The sequence below is a fragment of the Ruditapes philippinarum genome, unplaced genomic scaffold (genome assembly GCF_026571515.1).
Source record: "Ruditapes philippinarum isolate M1 unplaced genomic scaffold, ASM2657151v2 ctg262_1_1_1_1, whole genome shotgun sequence".
NCBI classification, from domain to species: domain Eukaryota; kingdom Metazoa; phylum Mollusca; class Bivalvia; order Venerida; family Veneridae; genus Ruditapes; species Ruditapes philippinarum.
Window position 1 is genome coordinate 126082 of NW_026857830.1, and position 24475 is coordinate 150556.

At 29.9% G+C, this 24475-nt stretch overlaps 1 protein-coding gene across 4 annotated transcripts; it reads right to left on the bottom strand.

Annotated features, from left to right (window-relative positions):
- Positions 1–4000: 4000 nt before the first annotated feature.
- LOC132751172 (probable nuclear hormone receptor HR38) lies at positions 4001–23857 on the bottom strand. 4 transcript variants are annotated; one of them, XM_060741312.1, is made up of 11 exons: positions 23468–23857; positions 12899–13050; positions 11352–11486; positions 10066–10910; positions 9590–9773; positions 9178–9307; positions 8679–8839; positions 8128–8330; positions 7422–7600; positions 7053–7200; positions 4001–6728 (listed from the first exon to the last, which is right to left on the bottom strand). In XM_060741312.1, the coding sequence occupies exons 2-11, from the start codon at positions 12917–12919 to the stop codon at positions 6617–6619; spliced, it is 2118 nt and encodes a 705-aa protein (XP_060597295.1). In that variant the 5' UTR covers positions 12920–13050; positions 23468–23857; the 3' UTR covers positions 4001–6616. The 4 variants fall into 4 exon arrangements, with proteins under 4 accessions (XP_060597295.1, XP_060597294.1, XP_060597296.1 ...); XM_060741311.1 differs by lacking the exon at positions 23468–23857 and adding an exon at positions 19071–19279; XM_060741313.1 differs by lacking the exon at positions 23468–23857 and adding an exon at positions 16742–17355.
- Between the last annotated feature and the right edge of the window lie 618 nt (positions 23858–24475).

Sequence of the window (24475 nt, forward strand, 5' to 3'; positions counted from 1 at the left end):
TTCATGTTATTAATATTAGCTTAGCTTCACCCAGTAGTCGCAACATTAGCAAACTTTTAATACACATATTAGAGCAATAATTGAAATATAGTAATGCCCATCCACATTGTCTTAAAACCAACACATTACCAATATTTTCATTCCAACAAGCATTATTTTTCTGCAAAATTGCTAGTTATTACTGTATACTAGCAACTTTAGCTGGTACAGTAATTACCATGATTAAATGTTGAATTCAGCTTAAGCCGGTGCTATGGGACAAGGACGGTCAGTACCATCTAGGAACCAGCTCAACTAATCCAGCTTGAAACATTTTCAATTTTGTCGTTTACGGCGTTCTTTTGGGATACCGCTTTTCTCTATTTTAGATTACTATATATTTTAAATTTAGTTAAAAACATTAGTAAGTGAATATTACTTTACGTCGCATATACGTTCCTTTTTATTCTTTGTATTAGCAGTCATCAAATGCCTATAGGAATTTGACAGAATCTTTACAGAAACAATAATAAATTTGTGTATATATATAATATGAGTTGACTCTCGCCGACTGTTTTCGAACACACTTATTGTTCGTTTCTGACCAATTAGCGAATCACTTGCTGGAATAATAATATCAGATTATCCAATGGTAAAGCGCGATAGTTATCTCGGTTGGACTTTACCCCCCTTGTCCCATATGAATATAATAGTGAATAGGATTGTCAATGTATCTGTTTCCAATAAAGTGTATCCTTTGCCAGTATTTGATAGTTATGCAGGAATTGTTAAAAATAATTCTGTATCCAAAAAATTTGATTCCTTAGCTGTCAATATGGTGTTTCTTCTGTAAATGTTACTAGTTAAATAGAAATTGTCTAAATTTCTTCTGTATGCAATAGCGAGTTCTATTGGCAAGTATTAGATAGTTAAATAAAATTGTTAAAGTTTGTTCTTTATGTAATAAGGTGTTTCATTTGCAAGTATTTGATTTGTATGTAGAAACAGTTGAAAACAATGCTATATTCTTTTGTAATTATTTGATAAGTATAAAGAAATGTGTTAGAAATTGTTCTAAATATAATTAAGAGTTTCCTTTGAAATGTTTTGATAGTATTATAGAAATTTTCAATGTATCTTATATCCGATTTTGCAGTTATTTGATGATTATGATATAGAAATTGTTAAACATTTGTTCTGTATCTAGTAAAATTATGGTTATATATATTAGACATTGTATAATTGGCGTTTCCTTTGCAGCTATTTGATAGTTATATAAAATTGTTGAAATTTGTTCTGTATCCAATAAAGTGTTTTTTGTTAAAGAATTTGATTTATATATAGAAATCGAAAGTTTGTTCTATATCCCCTTGTAATTATTTGATAGTTGTATAGAAATAAGTGATATGTGTTCCTTACTCAATAAGGTGTTTCCTTTACAAATTTTTGCATTTTATATAGAAATTAATATAATGGATTCATTATTTGATAGATAGAAATGGGTTACAATTTGCTCTGAATATAATAAGGTGTCGTGAATTCCACGAAATATTCGTTGATTTGTCATATTAATGCCCAAATTTGTGTTCTTGTTGACATTGCTCCATAATTCTTAACTGCTCGAAATGTTTCTTATATAACAAGCTCGCTCCATACAGTTTAGGTTGGAAAACATTACTCTTTATGTCTGCTCGAAATCATGACTTTCATACTTTTTTGGCGAGAACAATTTAATATAGATATATGCTTTGATTTGCAACTTTTTGGACACTATTGTAGAGAGTAAACTAGTCATGCAATCTTAAAGTAAAATATATGGATTTAAACGTTAGTTTTCGTCTTGTATTCTAAAGTGGGGATAAACTGAAAGAGTACACGTATACAATAAAAGTTGTGTGAAAACTCTGCCACATAAGGTGCTTCCTTTGTAATTATTTGATTTTCTTAAAGAAATTATTGAATGTTTTTTTTCTGTATCTAATGTGTTTCCTCTGCAAGTTTTTGATTTTAATATAAAATTGTTAAAATTAATTCTATATCCTTTTGTATTTTTATGATAGTAATATAAAAGTTGAACATTGTCTCAAATACTAGTATTGTTAAGAGTTTCCACTACAATTAAGTAGTAGTTTCATAATAGAAGTTGTTAGAAGAAACTCTGTATTCAATTATTGTTACCTCAGCAATTGTTTCATTGTTATATAAAATTATTTTTGTTAGGTTGATTTCCACTATTTCTTTATGGAGGATATATTTGTACATGTACTTCATTACTGCTTGATAGGAACTTTCTATTCTAAGCCAAATATTAAGATGAATTGTGATATTTCTTTGTATTAATTGCAACAGCGTTTGGTCTGCCATTTTTTTCTCTCCCATTTGTAGCATTACATTTAAAAGCTTCTCTCAAAAGCCATACGCCATCTTCTGGGATTTTGTTTGTATGTTAGGTTTTTTTCTGGTTCTGACGGTTGATCCACATACCCGTATTTTCTGGATAACTAACCAGTAATTACCAATTTCTTTGCAAAGGACAGTCTCAAAATATTTCGGAGCCAGAGGTGTGAGACAAATGTCCACCACAAGATAAATTGTCACGGAGAAATTACATTTATCGTTTTTTCTTCACAATTGCAAACAAGTCTTTCTGCAAATTTCTCATATCTAAAATTAGTTAAGAAACTTTACACTCATTACTCAGTACTGTTTGGTTCCAGGAACGGATTCGAAAGTGTGTCTGTAAGCTTATAGCTTCCTACACAATCGAACTTAAATAAATTCTGTATAAACCAAATAGATAAGACATGAACACTTTTGTAACTTTTCATTCCACATGTTATTTCATTTATTATACTGTAACACTTTACAAATCAATATTGTACCATAACTAAAATAACGAAAGTGTGAGACACATACAACAATATATTTTCAGTGAATCGATGAATGCTTATCAACTTAACAATGAAATATGATAAATATGTTAATTTTATTGATTTAATAGTACATTTAACTTTCAAATACTAAAACAAACTCAATTAAATACACAATTATAAATCTGATTAAAGTAATATGAATTGTTGCGAGAAAAATTCGTAAGGCCAGAAATGAGCATAACTTAAAAAAACGTTTGCACTTTCCTGTAAAGTAGGCCATGTTTGAGTGGTTAGCCTAACAAGAATGTGTAAGCCTAATCTATAGGCAAAACAGTAACCTAACTAAATTTATAGAGACTACCTTAAGTCTTCATATTTAGCCATTTAGCCGTTTATGAGCACGATTAAAACTTCTATATTTAACCGTTAGGCTAACTAAAACCTCTAAATTTATATTCGATGATAATACAAACTTTTATGATTAAATAAAACCTGTATATTCAATCAATTTGTCATATATGACCATCATTGAAACTTTAATTATATTCTAACTACTGTTTCATAGTTAAGCCTATTTTTTAACCCGCATTTTTTACAACTTTGTCACAGTAGAGCCTAAAAATAAAACTTCTATAGTTGAGACTGAACTTTCATATTTTTACCACTAGGCCAAAGTTGAGCCTATCAAATCTTCACTTAAATCTATTTAAATGTCAAATATAATGCATAGTTTAGGCATATAATGGGTATAAGTAGATTTAAATGTCTTATAAGTATTGCACATTATTTTAAACAAACATATTTGAGAAATAATTTTAATGAGTAGCGAGGAAATATATTGTTTTAACAATAACAAGAAAAAGAAGAGTTGAGATTATTTCTTTTTTATTTGGAAAAAACAACAAACCACGTGGTAAGAACGCTGTGGTAGAGAAGAAGAAGTTTGTTTAAACAAACGTGTCATGCTTATAGCTTATTCTTTTTCAAAAGATTAGAAACATGGCACACATAAATTAAAAACTTAAACCATTTTTAAGGTAACAAACATGTTGCGTTTAAAAACTATTTGACAGATTAACAGATTAAGCATGTCACACAAATATTGATTTCTTGAAAGTTATTCGTTCACAGTATTAACATATTTTGTAAAAAAAATTTTTTTATCACAGTTTGATTTATTAAAGAGCATACAGTATACAGCGTATTAAAAAGATCATTGATTCGTGGTAGATACTAAGGAATAGGTGGTGGTATTCATCTTCAATATCATTTTATAGCACAGACTTTGCATTAAGTAAACAGGTCATCAAAACAACAACCTGAAAATCCCAAATATTTTCTCATGTTTTCAATAAGAATTTACGAGGGTTTCTATATCAAAAGTGTGAACGAATAAATTTAAGTGTTTACAAAAGCTTAATGTTAGACTAAAACAAAAAAAACATATTACTGTTTACAAAGGTTCATCGAAAGGAAGTAGATTAACCGTAAGTGTTTACAATGCAAAGTGTATTCTACTATTAATACGTGGGAGTGTATGTGAGTGTCTCACTTTCTAAACTAAATTGTGCCGTATTGACTTGGCAATAAAATATATATACTAATATATATAAATATATACAGAAGAACTGAAGAACATAGCACCTGCACATTCTATTAAATGACGCTCGTGCTTTAAGGGAAAATGTCAGAAAGTTGAATATTATTTTATGGATTCATTTTAAAAACTAATTTCAAGGAATATTTTGTTACGTTTTAAGTCAGGAGTAAGTCATTTCTAATTAACATTCTTTTTTATATCATAATTTAAACAAAATAATGTCCAATAAGAAAATGTTGTTGTTTTCTGAGTGTGTGAAAAAAAAAGCTAAATGAAAATATATTACACGAGCATCGCGTTTTAAAATAGAGTACAAAATGCGTTTGTTTAAAAGCTCTTGGCTACAGAATATACTGGAATAAATATAAAAATATACTGATATTTGGATCATAGATATTATAAATACAAGAATAAAGATTATCTCTTTTCAGTAATCACCGGAAAAAATGTTAGAAGAATGTTTTAAAGTTGTAAATGACAATGAAAAGAAAAAAAATATAATCAAACAAACAAAATATTAAAATCAACATGAATATATAATGAATGAATAAGTTCTTAAAATAAAAATGAATGAGTTCTGAAATAAATTGTTACATGTTTACAGTTAATTAGGCAAAAATAATAAATAAACTTAATATGACGCACAGCACATTTTTCATAGCACTATATTATAAAGCATGTTCTTTGGAATAGTTTTTCATTTTGTTAAAAATATAACTATACATAATATATAAATACTTTTCTCAATTTACAGATGTACGAAAGCCAGGGTATTACATAATAATAACAAAACAACAAAAAGTCAAAAATATATCAATTCACAAAAGTAGTCCGTTTTAATTATGTACATGTATATAATATATATATTCTCCGCATTTTTTAAAATAAATTTTGCGTATGTAACCAATAAATTTTGAAGCAATTTCTTCACTATGGAAACAGATTTTTATGTTAAAAAATCAACAACCCCAAAATTATCGAAGTTCTATAGTAAAATATTGCAATGTTATTTATACTCACGCCTCAGTGAAATTTCAAAATAATTGTTGGTTTTTTTCTCTTCTAAAATGTCAAAACTTAATACATTTGTAGCACTTTAAAACCAATGTCAAAATTTCATATATTTACAAATATTATCATTTATCATCATTATTTTATAAGGGTATTTTGTTTTACGTAAAAACATCCTTAATTCAATAGACAAAAAAGGGTGGTAAAAGTATCAGGTATTCAAATTTATAGGCAATTTTAAAAATAAAAAATGAAGAAAAACAACAAAATGAACCGAAAACATGAATACTTGGTACACATCACTGATTTATAAATAAATAAAAACAAGTAATGACTAGCGAAAACGAACACAGTTTGTACACGTATTTTTAACATTTTAGCACAGAATCCATAAAGCCTTAGCGTTTGGTAATCAACCATGGTGGCAAATTTTTATCATGTAGTTCCGATTCTCAAAGCAACCAATATTGTACCTTCACAACAAATAAAATAAACTGAGTTTCAACAATAAGTCACGTGATCAAAAATTAAAAAGAAATCATTGTTATACTGTAAGCACGCCGAAAAACAGGAAAGGGAATGGGTGTCCATAATCGTGTGTGCTCATGTGTGCTGGGGGAATGAGATAAGTGGTCCGTCATCACAACCGTATCAAATATTAGATCATATAGTTTTCTTAAACTGTCATTCAGTTGTTAAACTATAAATAAACTAAATGTTTTAATGTCTTATTTTTAAAGATGCTTCTTTGCATCATAGGTTGTAAGGGAAAACAGATTATCCACCGTACAACACTGTATATATTATGTCCATCCATATACACGAAACACATGTAAATACTGAAATTCATCAGAACGTGAGAACGTTTCTATAATAAAGCAAAGCTTAAGTGAATCTGCCACTTTAGCTCACGAAAACCAAAGTGTTAACGCCAAGATGAGAGATACTCTGAGTAGAAAAAATAAGTTTCCTGTCACACGGTCTGGATATATTATGTGTTTGTCTTATTCATTGTGTGAAGTTTGTGTCAAAATTACGTCACAAATCGATATACAACAGACAGAGACACTGTGTATGAAATATGTCAGTTGCCACACGACAATACGATAGACCAATGTCACAGAAGAATCATGCAGATTTGAAGAGGCGACTTCTAGAATGGGAGCTGACTGGAATGAAATAGGCTTTCAATAATTGGTGGTGTAGGAAAGCTTCCCTCGAGTTTGAAGTAAATCAACCTTTCAAGCCCTTCCCGGCTAAGTGTTCTGAAAAAAAATAACGAAGTATGAATAAGGCTTTCTAATGTAAACCAAATAAAAGAACATCTTACTTTATCAAAACAAAATACGTTCCCTGAAAATATATGACCATAAGATAAATATTTGACCATACTATTGAATGCTTTGCGTTTTTTTTTTAATTTTCGTTATTTTATCATTCAATGGCTTACATTTATATAGTGTTTTGAAATTGTTAGAAATTGTTAAAATAGGTTATTTACTAGCTAGTTATCCAGAAATGAACACCAATGTGTTAAAATTTGCGTAAAAGCCATGAAAACTAACAAACAAACAACCAAAGTTTCGTACCGAAGTTCAGCTATTTTCCCAAGTATTAACGAGAAGAAGTTTGGCTTTCTTTGGGCTTCGCTATTATAAGTACAGTGATCACGTAAACAGTCAATGATTTTCATTTGAAGCTCTTCCATTTTCCTGACATCCTTGAGGCCATGTCTTACTGTAAATACAAAGTTAGAAATATATATATTTGTTATACATCTAACTTACAAACATAACTTTAACCTCAATGTATGAACATAATTTCAACCTCTATGTATGAACGAATATGAATACGGATATAAACATTTGGATTTTCCAATGTTGCAATTTGTTTTCAAAAATAGTATGAACACTGTGAATGGTAAACGAAATAGATGTCTAAACACAATGTTTACTTACATGTGACCATTGATAGTGCAGCCATACAGGCGAGTGATGATATATCTATAGTCATTCTGTGCATGGAAACACCAAAGTCTACAATGGAATTTATCCATTCTCCAAACATCTGTAAACATTGTCGCCGATGTAGAACTATTCCATTGTCAAAAACAATCTTTTCGTCATTGGCTTGGATTCTGAAATTTACCATCAATCATTACAACAAAATGATTTGTATTCTATGTTTGTGCTATTCAATGTTGATGAAGCCAAAATATATATAGCTAAATTCTGGAAACATCATTGGTGCGATATATGTGAGTGCGATGATCCGTAGTGGGTTGCTTGTGCTAAATACATGTATGTTAATGCAATAATGTCTTTGGCTTTGTACTGGACTTATTTTTTTGCGAGTTTATTTTTAAGTCGTCGATGTTTAAAATTGGTAGCATACTCAATAAAAATTCCATGTTTAGGGTAATACAACTATTTAGGACACAAATATGAACTTAACATTTGCAAAGTGTGTACTAAATGTATATTGAATTGGAGTGTTATACATTAATTTTATGTAAAAATAAGCATTATGCATTAAATTTATAAAAAATTAATACTGTGCATTGAATTTATATAAAACTCATATTGTGTATTAAATGTATAGAAATATAATAACGTGCATGACATTTGAATACAAGTCGGTCATATGCATTGATTGTATACTAACCTATACGCCATCCTGAGGACAAAAAGTTCCATTGTTGCTGACTGAAAGAGCAGATCCTGGTCTTCTTTACAAAGATCACAAAACCCGGGTATTTTTTCTGCCCATGAACGTAAAACATCAATTGATTGGATAAGGAGATCATAAAACATTCGGATACTCTCGGCGTCCGTCTGTGGACTATCATCCACATTAGGCACTTTGTACTGAAAGAAGAAATCACTTGAAATAAGTAAATATGACAATAAAAATACATGTTCAAATGTACTTAAGTAAAAATGATTTTTTGCTCTAAAGTTGCTAGTAAGCATTTATCATTTGTTAATATATTCATCAAGAAGAAAATTGCTTCACTAATATAAAAGACTGGCTTGGTTTTTCGTCGCACCAAGTCAAAGGAGGTAAATTGGCGACTTTCCAGCTTAACTGTTACATGCAACTCAGTGAATAATTTAAGGCACGAAATGACACCTGAGTAGAGCCACCGACGCCTCGTAAGGAAGGTAGCTTCCTTAGATTGAGCTAAGAGTGTCTTTGTACAGTATATTACTTACTCTACTGTAGTCCAGTGTTGGAATGTCAGGACTAGTGTCCACGTGCGCTCTTACAAGGGCTGTTATCAAGCTGACCGGTGGGGACGGTGGCGCCTCTTGTGGACTTTTTGGCTTCGATGGTAATCTGCCTCGCCTTCCCTTCAAACTGTCCGTTCGCACAACTGAAAAAGAGAATACATAAAAATGAGGTGAGCTATAATTTGTTTAAACATTAAAACGATAAAAACAACAACAACATTTGAATATAAATTTATTCTTTGAAATGCGCTTTGAGATGGTATGAATTGACCTCGCTTTGAAGTGGTATGATTTGACCTAGTTTATTGTAGGTATGGAAGAGATTACAAGGAAAGGGTAAATTGGAAGTAAATGTAAATTTAATCTGAAGACACGAATACCAAAAGCACAGAAGAAATGGTGATTGTACAAGTCCATTTTAAAAGAAATTCAGCCTGGTAAGCGTTCAATTTTATATTGTAAACCAAATTAAGAAACGTACCTTCTTTAACCATGCCCACTGCTAAACATTTCTGAAATCTACAGAACTGACACCGATTCCGTCTTCGTTTATCAACAGGACAGTTCTTGTCAGCTAAACACACATATTTTGCACCTTTCTGTACCGTTCTCTGTTAATTAAATAAGTAGAGATCGTTAAACACATGAAAATATTAAAAACTGAAATGTTAGATAAAAAAGATAACATATTTGATTGCCAGTTTAAATGTTGCAGACCCAGTCGGATTGAGCCTGTTTATGAACGGTAGAGTTAATTGAAAGATACCGTCCCCGCTCCCTAGCACCGGCTTAAGCAAAACTCTAAGTTTATTTCATTTTAAGGCTTTTTTTAATATACCGGTATCATTTATGTTTCATAAAATTCGTAAACAGAAAGGTAAAGAGGTATGAACCTTGAAAAATCCTTTGCAACCTTCGCAAGTTCGGACACCGTAGTGCTGACACGCGGCGTTGTCCCCGCACACTGCGCACAATAGACTTTCCTTCTGCATACCATCTCGACCAGGGGAAGACCTCGTCGAGCTAGGTGTGGTAGGAGTTTTAGGTGACTGTATGGTGTACTTTTGTAGCTCGATGCTAAAAACACAAAAAAATAAAGCATTTAAATGTGTGTAATGTTTTCCGATTATGGTGTATTTGAAACCTCTTGGACGAAACACCAAAACTCTTCTCAGAAAATTAGAAAAAAATAACAACAACATTGCAGAAAATTTGCATGACATGTGTCTCAAAAGAGTTAATTTGTTATTCTGAAAATACAGAATAAACGAATAGACAAAGGCATTAAAATTAGGAAAAGTTAAAAATAAAGAAAACTACAGTAAGAATGATGGCTCACAAAATTAGCAACATAAAAAAAACTATTTACCTTTCAGGTGTATGTGGTGGCATAGGGATTGTGAGGGAGGGTCTTCTACCAAAGTGTCTCCCGCCAGTTGAAACCGGTAAATCCGTGTGGAAGATTGGCCCACTTCTCCCCATTACCTGGTACCCGGTTTCCATAGCTTGCATGCCTTGACGCTCGGATCCCTGTAAAGCTGCTGCGGAACCATAGAATGGCTGACTGTAAGAGCCGTAAGACGGGTACCTGCTGCCTTGGCGGGAATCTGCACGCCTAAGCATGGCTGATTCCTCTAGATGACGTGAGTGTGCCTGAGGAAGCTGCTGCTGTGACTGATATATATTAACATTGATATTCAATTTACTATCCGTCGATGGATCACCGTATGTTTGCTGCATTTGTTGATGTTGTTGAAACATTCCATGAGAAAGTGACTCTGATGATGACGTGAAGGATGCTTGGGTGACATTTGAGTCCCTCTGATATAACTTTTCTGGTGGGGTGTGACTGTGCGTTTGTGGTAAATTATGCGGCTCGCCGTATGGATGACTGGAATAAATACACTGATCACTCGATGTAAATCCGCCTCTGAACGGTGTGTCTGAAAATGTTGTCGAAGTGTCTATATATTTATGAGTATTACTGGAAGTCTGAGATGACATTTGTGATGTTGTTTCGGGAAATAGACCCATCATCTTGCTGACGTCTCTTTCAAGCATGAAGGTGCCTTCATAACTGAATGGTTCAGTAAATGTTGGAGTTTGTGTGTGTCCCTGAAATGCCGAGGATCCCGAGCCAGTGTCTTGTGATGAGAAATCAAACACTCGGAACGAGTCGTCTTCTGTGAAACTTCCCGTGTCAACTTGAAGCTCCTGTAAGTACATTTGAACTCCATAATTATCTTAGCTTTATCTAATATTTTTATGCAAAATATTTCATCTTCAACAAGCCCTTAGTTACTACATAAAGTTGAACGCAATAATTTTTGGCACCAATAATTATTGGAAAGGAAATAAATCAAAATGATATACATGTATCAATTGTTACTAAATGTTTAAAGTGATATACTGTTATTAAAATTCAATAAATAAATAAAATACTATGAAATAAATCAATCAGAAAATAAATAGAGATATAAATAAATAAAGAAAAATTAAAAAAAATAAATAAATAAATAAAAAATAAATAGATTAAATAAAAATTAAAAGAATCACATAAAATAAACATGTTTATTTTGGAAAAAATTAAGGTTATTTCATCATTTTGAAAATTAAAAAAAAATGATTTTAACACCTAACAACCGAAATATTTACCTGCAATGCCATGCTGAACGTTGACCCAGGAAATACGCCAATGTCTGCACTTCCTATTGAACTTACAGCTCCCCCTGGATGCAGGGGGTTCGTGTATGATTCGCACGTCGCCGTTGTAGGGCCAGAATAAGTCGGCTGGAATGTACAATAATAATAATAAAAATACAATCTATAAGTCTTAAATGGAAAAGTTAAAATGTTATGGTATCATACCATTTATTTCTTTTATATACTAATAGTACCTATGGAGATACAACTTTAGCAAGTTTAATGACGCCATCATGACGTCATAATGACTTCATGTCTCTTTTACGTGCGGCACATTTACTTTAATTAGCATCTTTGAACGAAACAAAGCCATTTCGTGAACAGTTATTTATATCTATTCTCACTTTCATCAAATCATCATAAACTGCTCCAATACTTGTTGGAAGGAAGACAAAAGAAAAAGGGGTTTCACTAGTCAAGCTCCTTTATGTGAGCAACTTGGAAGTCAATTCATGCAAGTTAATTAGTTTTGAAAACTACCAACCATTTTTTACACATTACATTGTTGTCAATCTTGTTACAAGAGAAGTAAAATGGTGCAAGAATCGGAGAAGTCGTTTATCAATTTAAGAATTTTAAACCCGTCCTTTCTGTCGTGATCTACTTTTGTTACTGAGGCGAGGAATTGATGTCCCAACAAATAAATCATCAACTACAATTTTATTATTTTCAATGACAAGAAACAGTTTGTCCTAACATATGGTGAACATTTTTGTGAAAATTTTACTTTCAGTAATAACAATTTTCTTACGCTCGCGATCACCATGGTCGTGTGCGCGTGCGGTGATTTCGCAAGATTTCGCGAGTTCTGTGAAAACACACACGTGCATTAGCCCCAAAACTGTCTGTGTGACAGAACCATGATAATCAGAAGACTTGCTTTAATATCATTTGATCAGACACGGTTACAAACTTCATCTAATGATAAAATATCAGATGCAGTTGCCATTTCAAATAATTGCGGTTTACATTCGCCTCAAAATTAGAATTATAAACGTTTAATCGCCCGTGTTAATTTAGTTAAAGTGACCATTATTCAGTTAAATGACAGCTTAAAACCTGCTGGGTTAACAGTTTGTCTGGCATTTTCAATATTGTCCATAAGGCTTTAGAACATTTTTGTATACTTTGGATGAAAATGATTAAGCAAATTATCAAAGTACATGCGTTTAATTATTAATACACATAAAATAATTAGATCAGTTGAATTTATTTCTGTAAACTGAAACTTTATTGAAATGATTTAAAATCTGTAATTTTAATTTTTATCTTTTTCATTGTGAATTTTTCTAAAATTGCTGGAAAAGTTTAACATGTACAGGATATGAATGCATAATACTTTACAAGTAATTAATATAATTTAAGAACAAATAGGACTCGAAGATCAATTTAACAAAAACAAAAATAATTTTTTCTACATAATAACGTAAATAAAAAATCAAAAATGATTTTGAAACTAAATAGAACAAAATAACCTAAGCATATTTCTATTATATTACCTGTGGTTGTAAAAGCAACATGGAGTTATCTGCGCATGTGCTTATAAGCGGCCGATTTGATGACGTCACATGCACGTGTTCCTGGCTTGTGTTAGGTGCACTCGTCAGGGTGGCTGTTGATTGCTGCGACGAATCGTCCGGAGAAGATAAACCTAAAATATAAATAAAAATATATAGATATTTATCTATTCTTGGACATATTTTTGATTCAACATTATTTATCACGTGATAAATTGGTGAATCATCCATAAAAAGCACGTACAAGTTTTGACTTATCGCGTCATTTTCAATACTGTTTGACGCATTTGTCTTGTGATTAACGCAAGATTTTTTTGTTCTGTTCGCTTTCTAAATATGTACGCATTGTGACTAAATTGACCAAATTTCTACGGGAATTGGCGAAATTTGTCAATTTTATACGGAATGTGTGATGAAATACACCTGAACTAAGCTATTCATGATCAATAAATATATGATTGGTTTACTTTTAATACTGTCACCCTTACTGTTCATAGATAATTGTTTTATTTGATGGCAAGATAAACTGTTTAAAAATTGAACGTATTTTATTTCTGATTGAAATATTAAGTTAATATTTAAGTACACACATTTGTTTTGTTGCTTTTTCTTTTGTGAATCATCAACTTCTCCTCTTTTTTATACTAAAGTTATTTTAGTGCAGAGATATTTTATTATATTTTTGCATTGTTTTGTGTTGATTTCACGAAGAAAATGTAAACAATGATGGGATCCTTTGTACTGCATGGTTTAATATATATCGATAACGAATACCAGAGAAAATCTTAATAAATGAATAAAAAGCTAAATTAATAAATAAATAAAATAAATTAATTAACTTAATAAATAAAGTATAAAATTAATTAAATAATTAATACATTAATTTATAAATAAATAAATTGATAAATAAGTTAATTCATTTATTGATAAATAAATACATAATGAATAAATAAACAAATAAATACATTAATTGATAAATAAATAAAGAAAGAAAGAAAGAAAGAAAGAAAGAAAGAAATAAGCACACTCCTTGGTTTCTTAATTCTTACCTCTCTGATTAAATTCGTTCGAATATCCATATTCTTCGGAATGTTTAAATTTAGAATAATACTCGTTATTTTCATTCCCCCCAAATCTACATGGATGCATGGTTACTTCTATTGTAGCTAACATTTTTACAGATTGACCACTATTTCCATTCCAATCTCCTGTATGTAACACTTTTTTATTCATACGCATTGAACGTGCATTAACATACACTTAAACCCTATTTCTAAACACTCACTGATCATGGAAATAAAAACGCTGAATAGTTAATCAGTACTTTACTGTATCAGGACATTTGTAAATTTTGATTTCCTAGAACGACCACAAATCTCATGTATAAACATAATCCTATGAATATTCAATGCGATACAAGTCTTTACAGCTCTAACGATGTCATATTTGACATCTGATTGGCTGAAAGCCTCGTATCCATTTAGCGAAGAGAAGTGAGTGGGAGTTAATTACAATGACTTGGAAATAATCAGTCACGGTTGTGAAAAAATAATACTAAGACAATTATTTTATTGCTTTATACCATTTGATATCAACTTCATCAAATCATATTGACAAATTAAGATGTAAAAGATAACATAACGAGTGCTGCGTCTAAGAGAATGAAAGTACATTTTAAACAGAACAAATCAAACAAATAAACATGATGTCTTGACTTGGGGATAAGAAAAATAGCTAAAACTTTTATTATATTTTTGATATACAAAGTCAATTTTAGATGTTATATATCCTAATTTAAAACAGCGTCAATTCATTGTTACACTTTCCACAAATGGTCATGAAAGTTGCTGTTGCTGAATATATTTCGTATAAGTTTCATACATTTTGTATATTCTACATTGCTACATTGACTTTTAGCTCTTTTAGTTGTTATGTTATTCAATGTATACCTCTATATGCTAGTTTATACACTTATCATTTATAAAAGTAATTATTATCTTTCATTTGTTTTCTTTATTTTAGTTACTTTATTTTAGTATTGGCACTAATTTCTAAAGGTAACTTAGTGTAAAAACATTATAAGGAAAGCGATATAAATTGAATAAAACAACAACAATAAAACATAAAAAAGTACATGTTCACAGATGAGAGTAACTTCTGCAACAAGTTTAGCATATTTCTCGCTCAAGCCTTTCTCTTTAACATATGTTTGTACATGCGTTGACATTTAGAAAAGTCTCACGTTTGAGTCAAAAGTAATGTCCCATAATGGTAATAGTTCATATTAGTTTCATTGCTGCCAATTTCCATACAGGCTTTTCATAAATGTCAGAGTCCCATTGAGAGAAGAACGATAAGCAATTTGCTAATTGCACGATATTCGCGTGAATAATGTTGATTGTTTCATGTATACGTCTGTCGTTTTATAAAATGTGTGTTATGTTAAAATGCTTTAATATTAATACGCTGTTTTCATATGAAAATAAAAACCAAACATTTTTACCCCAATCTTTTCTTGAACGTTATATTATTATAGTTTAAGTCTTTATAATCATTGCATTCACCGTACGTACTTTTTGGTTCTTATTTAAATGCAGAGAACAAAAGAAACAGTGAAACGTAATGCAGAACACACGCATCTATGTCCTAAACTAAAAAATATTAATTGTACAGAACAGTACAAAAGTGGTTCATATATCGAAAACCTAACATTGCATACCATATTTTTGAGAATGTCAGGCACTAATGTCTTAATATGTTATTGTGAATATGTAAAGTTTATACATACATTAATGTTTGTATTTGCTCTTATTTGTTGCCGCATAAAATATAAAAGAAAACAATGAGAAAAAAATGCGCACGGTAAAGAAATATTTAAATAGTGGCACATTTCTTCAATTGTTGTATACTATTTTTTATAATTTTGTTTTTGCTTCACACAGTAAAAGTTAAGTTTATTCTAGCAGTAAATTCTCGTGCACAAAAATTAATATTACTCACGTTTCAAATGGTCAAATCACTATAAAAACAAAAGATGTCATGTGATAATATTTACTTGTATGCCATGTGAATTTTGTGATGAATGTATTATTTTTATTCTCAATGGCAAGTTTAGAGTTTCACTAATTCATTAAAAAATAAGAAGTATCAACAAACAATAAAATGAAGCAACAACAAATAAATAACAAAGACCCCCCCCCCACACACACACGTACAAAATTCAACAAATGTTAAGATTTAATTCATGTTTTAATAACATGCTTAAAGTCCTAAATTTATAATACTTTTCACTGAATTCTTATTTATTTTACGTTTTCTTTTTTGGAGATGATACACTTTCTAATGCTTATTTATATAGAATATTATTTATATCTACAAATATGTTTTATATTAACACTTGATAACATTTTAACATATTTTTAAATTCCGCGTTCTTATTATCACATATTCTTGTTTTTAGTTTCTCTCGTATTAACGACTCTATCTTCCCTGACCAAAACCCTTTTAGTAAAAAAGACTTATATAAAACTTAAATATATTTTAAATCACATTTGTTTTACTTTTCAAGTTATATTAAAGAGAATATAAAGGAATATAAAGATAAATATAAAAAAACATAAAAATATATAATAAACAATATACTTTAAGATGAATTATTACAGTAAAAACGTCATAGGATATGATAAAGTATTTAAATATCATAATAAAAATTGTATAAACTAAATTCTGTATAAATTGTCCCAGCAAAACGAAAAAAAGTAAATCTTCGGAAAGGCACTGAGTTTGACGGTGCAACGACGGCAAGTCATTATCACTCTGTCATACCTGATGAAGATATCTTGCTAAATTAAATTCTGTCTTGCATGTATGTCCAAAGAGGTTGGAAAAATTCATCTTCATTTTTATCATCATTTCGTCTTTAGTATGTTTTTGTCAGTTATTTTTGAACCTTAAAGTAGTATATATAATCCATGCAATCCTTTGGTATACTAAGACGTGTATTTCCCATGCTCTTGTACGGAATTGTCTTATATCCATTGCTTTTTTTCTGCCTTTTGATGAATTCTTAATTTTATTTGGAGATATGAGTTCAAAATATACATTTTTAATAGATATATTTCTTTTAGTATTTTTTTTTTGCTTAGTCCAGATTGATAATATTTTGTGTCTATTTAACATGCGCACTTCACACAAGTATATTTTAGTAATTTTATATATGTATAAAACATATTTAGTTCAAATGAAAGATCTTTTTGCGAATACTATTCTCTCCGAATTCTGGAAGGATGGAAAAAGGAGAGGGGTTTATATACAATGGTCCTTGACGCTAACATTTGCTGACATTTTCACATCTTTATATTAAATGTCTAATGTAACTTGTATGTCCAAAGTAAAAGATCAGACCAATTTTCTGAGTCTCTCCCCAAATACCATGTACTGACCTTTGTGAGCATATTCTAGGAAGAAACCGTATGCATATAATATGTTACATTGCTGCTACTGACATTATGGTGTAACATAGCCTATTATATATATAAGTAATACAACATCACATATTTTTTCTATGAAAGGTCATTTTATTATTATATTCAACTGAATGGTAAATGAATATTTCTGAATATTTTATATAATTTTAAAAAAATAATAATAACTTTAAATATTTTTCCTATTTGCATCCATTAATTTCCTTTTTAAAAATATTTCACATAATAATATATATACTTTTTGTCTCTTTCAATGGTGTTACATTTTACTATGCATTTCCTTTGATTCTTTTCTATTTTTTTATGATTTTTCTTACCATGATTTTCAAAGATAATGCAAAATGTCTTATATGCCCTGACAGATTGATTCTTCATTTCAAGCCCACTTTAACAAAATTATTAATGCTAAAGAAAATAAAAAGAAATAAAAATCGAACTGTTTTTATAAAAATAAAAACAATAAAAACAGTGCTTAAATTATATAAACAGATAAAAAAAAAAATTCGTTGTAGAAAGAAACTGGTAAGTCGAGGGTTTTTTGGTGTCATATTTGTATTAAATATTCTATTTATGAACGCGCTATATATTACACAAAAACACATTAAAGTAAATAAATAAATGAATAATTAGACATATAAATAAAAGTACATTAAAACATCAAATCATATATTAATAAAACTAGAAAAACAATTAATTAAATAAACATTTAAAATAAAATATTTGTCAACACTAAGACAAAACCCCGAACATTGCCAATAATAGTCAACGCTTAAATACTACACATTATAACTATTTAATTTCTGATTTTTAGGGGTTTTCTAATCCATTAAACTAACCGATATTTGTAACAGTGCTAGTTATACATTTTATCGACGGGCGCCGTTTATTGTCCGTGTGGATTTAATGACATTTTAAGTACATTGTTAAACCAACCCAGGGAGACATCATTTGACACCGATCCACTGAACTTACAAGATTATGGATCATTGGTCAATCAAGAAATCACGTGACTTAGTGAAGTTTCAATCCGAGTTAGTGCCATAGTACCAGCGGTTGGTATATAATTAGACTGAAATAACCTTCATATGGCATGAATGACCACCTTCCGGGGATGAAAGGGTTTTAATTTGTATTAGTTCTGAACGCTACCACGTGCGCAATATCATAAATGAACAACTCCAAATTGAAATCCATGACATGTGATCTGGGGATAATTTCCGACAGCATATCTACAACCTGATATTTAAGAAAAGTTCAAAGATGTTTGAAAGAGAATCAATCTTGTGTAAGAATCAGATATGTAAAATGTCATCAAAGTTTGTCGATGTGTTTGGCCTTTATTTATTAGAAAAAATGTATGTGAGAAAACAAAAGTCTTTCTTTCGATTATAACAAAATATGTCGCACTATATTTGTCAATGACAGATTAGCGGTAGTAGATAATCAAAAACTAAAACCATCATGAAAAAAAAAAGATAATAAATCTGAGAAGAAAAAAAATACTAACTAAATCAATTACAACATTGAAAATACACACAGTTATTGTTAAAATGTAGTTATAAATTCTGAATTTTGTTACGGTAGACATTTCTAAAAAGAAGGAGAAATGTGGCATTATCATTCTGTAATTCATTGTTTAATAATTCAAATATTATAAATATTAAACTTACATTTTAATATAATCCAGCATTTAGTTAAAAAAACAATATTATGCAAAATTAAAATGGAAACAACAAGAACATTTTTTTTTAAATCAAGCTTTATACAATTAGATTAAAATATCTAAAAAAAGACATATGATTCCCATGCAAGAAGAGTATGTATTTTGTGGACAAAACAATGCATTGCATAAACACTGTGCTATGTTGACACTAAAAAATATAAACATTTCTGGCAGACACCGGCAATCAACGGTGTTTCGACAGTTACAATCATCATATTCACATCATGTTCCCCACAACCCGTTGATTTGGTACATATTCCGAACGGCACCTGTGTACTTAGACAAATGAGTTTATATCAACGCCTACGTGTAACATAATTTATGTCCGCTTTGTGACTATAAATAGATTGTCTAAAGGCCCCACATTTAAAAAACAAATCCGAGACTGGCCTTCAAAGTACAAAGTAGAATAGAAATAAATATTAAAAAAAATCTATATCGTGCACTGTTTCAACCCTTTGCATGGTGCATTTCGTCTACTGAAGCGCGCTAATCGTAACAACAAAATGTGATCTTTAGTTTAGTTTATATTGAACCTTATGTGAAATTCAGTTGTGTCAAATAATTTACAGCTTCAACAATCGCTTTAAAGGGATGTAAGAAGTACAGGTTTTCTACATCCATGAATAAATTGTGTTACCTCCCCTTCACCGCTCTTCACTCAGAATGACATAATGATCGATTGGTTACTTAGCAACATGACAAGTGCACGGAGTGTATCAAAATATTTTTACAATCAGTTTGAATATTTTGAAAAGAATTTCAGTACAAAAAAATAACTACGAAATGCTTATTAGCACTGAAATGCGAAATAAAAGGATGTTAAAACCAACGTGTGTGGGCCGTTATGTTATTAATTATTTTAGAACTGATCCGAGGGTTGTTATTCAAATAATCAAAACGAATTTACATCACCTAGCTAATTGGCAGGTCAATTGCATTGTTTTAGTATTGAAAATAAACATTGTCTTTATTACATAGGATAAGTGCGTAATTAAGTTATCTAAACAGTTTACAATTAGATGCCAGTGTTTATATAAATGAGTAAAGTATGGGCCAACATTTAAATCATTCTCTGTTAATTTCTCACAGATAGTACATGCGCACCTGCAGCACCGCTGAAACAGGCCAGCTAATGTATATAAAAATAGTTTAATCTTCGAAAGCAAACAGTGGGACTATTTAGTCAACGTCTATCATACATTTTTAAAATTTCAATTTTTAAAATCGTGAAAAAAGGTGAATCCATAAAAAACAATCAAAACAACCATATTATATTAAAGTACAGACTCGGTTTGTTGAGAGATAAAGAAATGTACAATATCTCTCATGCCCCCTAGCACCGGCCTTAACGGTATCGAATCAATTTAAAACCCTCATTCAATATATTAATTAATTATGTAACTAATTAAGCCTACCATTTTTAATCAATAAATCAATCAAATTGATATAGGTTCATTTCCTTTCTCACGAATATAGTCTCTATAACCATAATTCAATGTATTTTCTTAAAAAAAATCTCTTCCGCAATGAGATGCAAGTTCATGTATTTTATACATAAAAAAAAGATAGTCATACATTTAAAAAAGAAAAGAAAGAAAATTAATTGAATGTTTCATATATTTATCAATAAATTTTGTTTTTTAATAAAATCCAAATCATTACTTTCTTAAATTACGAAATCAAATAATTACAAGAGGACATATTTCATAATAAGTTTCTGTTCGTTTATTTACTTGCTTTATTGTTGTTGTTTAAGCGACTTTATTTCTTATGTTAATGATATCAATATGTTTCTCGTAAATTCCCTTCTTCCTTATCAATATCATAAAATTGTTTTTAACTGCCAGCCGGTGCAAGCTATAAAAAGAAACTATCGACCCGTTTTTTTTCCATTCACGTATTTACAATTGATTTAGAACGTCAGTGCAGTAGCATCGGGCTGCCGTTCGGTAAAAATAGACTATAGTCTGCTATACAGCGTTCATCGATGATTGCTGTTTTCATAAAGAACACACAGATAACATATTTATGCACACACATATTATGTATTTCGTACGCAAGCATGTTTCAAAAACACTTCTCACGTGATTATAATCGGCGAGTTATTTATAGAAAAACACCCTGAGAATGCAGTAAAAGAAATTCCATATGACGTCAGAGAGTTCCTATAAATAGTAACAGATAATTAAAACTGGATTTTCATCACTGAAAGTCGCTGGAACTACGTCATAGCAGCGTTTACTATCGCACATCGCTTGAGTAAACGATGCGGTCGATATTATGGACGCTGAAGATGTAAGGTATGGATGTAACACCATTAATAATAACTTATTCTTTTCATGAAAGATGTTATGATATTTAAGACGCTATGAAAAGACTGAAAAATGTGTAGGAGTAAAATCAGTTGTTTGATTACATACTTATTGATTTGCATTGTTTATTTTCTAGATCTATAAATAAACAGAGAATGAAACTGTATTATAGCTCAATGCCAATATTGACAAGATACTGTTTCGTTAAATTATATTATATTATTAAGAAAAACAAGCCATATCCCGGAAATGCCACCGTGAAAATTATGTAATACATTTATTTAAATGAGACTTTGCCTTAGTTATAAGACAGCTATATATATATAGCTATCAATTGCTTTTACTATACAGTCAATTTAGCCTTCTGTTTTGGTATATTTTCAGCACGGCATTTTTTTTTGTTATTCTTTACATGTTTATTTCGATGATATTTCACTCCCAGTATCAAATATCTGTTTGTATTTAAATCAGATCATCCACAAATAATTTCCCCACAAATATGATATAAATTCTAATAGTTTTTATTCATTGTGGTTAATATGTAATTTTAACACATGTCTTTAAATGCCATTGTATTGTGTTTTTTAGATTTGTTGTTTTATCTCAGGATCTTAGCTCGTTTCTTGGTATTTTCCTGACATTTATTATCTCTTTAATTGATCTGGTTTAAATCCAGTGATATTTGGTTTTTCAAAACCAAAAGTGAGTTAAATTGTCATTTCAAGTTTAAAAAGGAAACATTGTCGTAGCATTTTGCTATGGTGCAGCAGAATAGCGAACTAAATATTTAACTGTCTATCTTTTTAAATGTTATGTTATCCTTATTTTATATCGTTGTCAAATCTATAATTACTTGAAGGCAAAATCTGAATAAAAGACGAACATAAAAATCAAGGAAATATCATATTGTTACTGAATATCAGGAATATTTAGTTTTATTTCACTTTCCTATTGCCTAAATGTGATAGATATAATCACTGTTCTTTATTTGTCATAATTATGTCTTCTGTATGTTCAAACTAGTGGTATATTAAAACTTCTTGAAATTTTAAATAAAGAATCAGTTTACATAAACATTATATGTCATTTAAGAATAAATTGTAACATTGTGATTATCATTATTAATCGCAATAATAATTATAATTTGTTTTTGCCAACCCCTACCCCGAATGCAGAATTCAGACCAAATCATAGATACATAAACGATATATTTAATAATGATGATGTATAAAGAATGAGATATAAAATAATAAACAAATTGTTGTAAGAACAAAATAACAATAAATAATCGCGTTACAAACACAAATAAACGAAATATTTATAACTAATTAAAAAGATTTAAATAAACTAAATGCCTCCGTTCTTAATAAAAATTCAGAAAAGGCAAATCTTTAACATCCTAAGCAAAACGGTAATACTAGGAATATAGTCCACGTAAGTTAAGTTTGATAATGACTGGAACAAATCTTAATAGACCCAACTGAAGATATTTCTATCAACAACTTTAGATGGACACTGGCAATTAAGTCATAATGATATTAAATAAATTAAACCTATATGTTTCGTTTGATGTGATATGAAATGCATTTTGAAATCACTAGGAAAACACAATAATCATTAAAATAGAATACATTGTAAAAACATTTATTAAAATAAGTGAAGATTTAAACCTTATGAACTTGTAGAAAGTATTGCAGTTAATGATAACCAGTAACTAGAAAACAACTAAAAATGATTATGTCTCGAATTAAAACAAATTCGACTATCTGATACTAGTTGTATTTAAAAAATGTCAAATTTTGATATATTATAAAACATTGTATTGAATTTACTTGGGATTTTAACATACAGAATAATAAATTGTTCCGGAGGACTTTGTCAATTTGTCAATTTAAATTAGGCACACTCATTACATTTTCTTTGACAGTGTAATACATAAAAGACACATATTTAAACTTGCTATGAGAATACACATTTAAATCATACATGTTTAAAATGCAGATAATACTATTAAAATCATAGTACTTACTTTTGTCTGATGTTTCTAAACCAACTTCCCTTGTTTGAGTGTAACTTAAATCCAGTCGCAAGCCTTTCCGATCCAGAATTACAAGCAAAATGTTGCTGTTTGTTTATATCTTTTTATTCAAGCATTTATTTGCTTAAATATTCCACTAGTAAACAACATTAGTTCCATTTAAAGTTATGATATATTTTTCATCATAAACTTTTGTAACGTTATTGCTATAACATTTGGTAAATCCAAGGTGTTAATAGAAGAGTAAAATATATTCACTCTCTTTATTAATAAACAATATTTATTAATCCTTTTTATATATATCCTTGTCATGTATTTGGTATATTCAAACATTAAAATTATATTTATTAAATCACTCTGTACAGAACCGCACTCTCTCAAAAATCTAACTCAACTGATTTCCATTCACTGGCTTGTGAGTATATATATATTTACTATATAGTACAACTCGTATCGGGAAACACCCTACGTCATCGCAAGCTATGAATTACGTCACTCCACATACTGTCTCTAAAAAGAGTAAGTAACGAGTTTTTTGATTGGATGGCAAACCTGTTTCTAAATTTAACCGATAGAGTTTGTTGGAGCAAGAACGCGTCAAAGTGCGAATGTCTGCGGATTACGCTAGTCGAGTGTCTGACGCAAGAGAATGGCACATCGATACTAAAAATAGATGCTGGAAGCAGAGAATTAGCACATCATAAAAGAAGAGAAAATATCGGTATTGGAATAATTAGGTCACATCAAACGAGAATGGGATTGGATCGATTGAAAATCTAAAGGATTATGCCAGTGGGAGAGTAAACAGTATAGAAGTGAAACGCGGTATGGAAATGAAATGGATTTTAGTTAAATGGTGAAAATAATACGAAAATATATTCTTGTGTTCGGGGGTGTGTAATTGTTTTTTCTTTTTTATTTCTATTAGCTGTTTCTATATTTGTTAACTATTGTATGCATGCAATGATATCTACAAACATGACAATATGCACGTTTTAT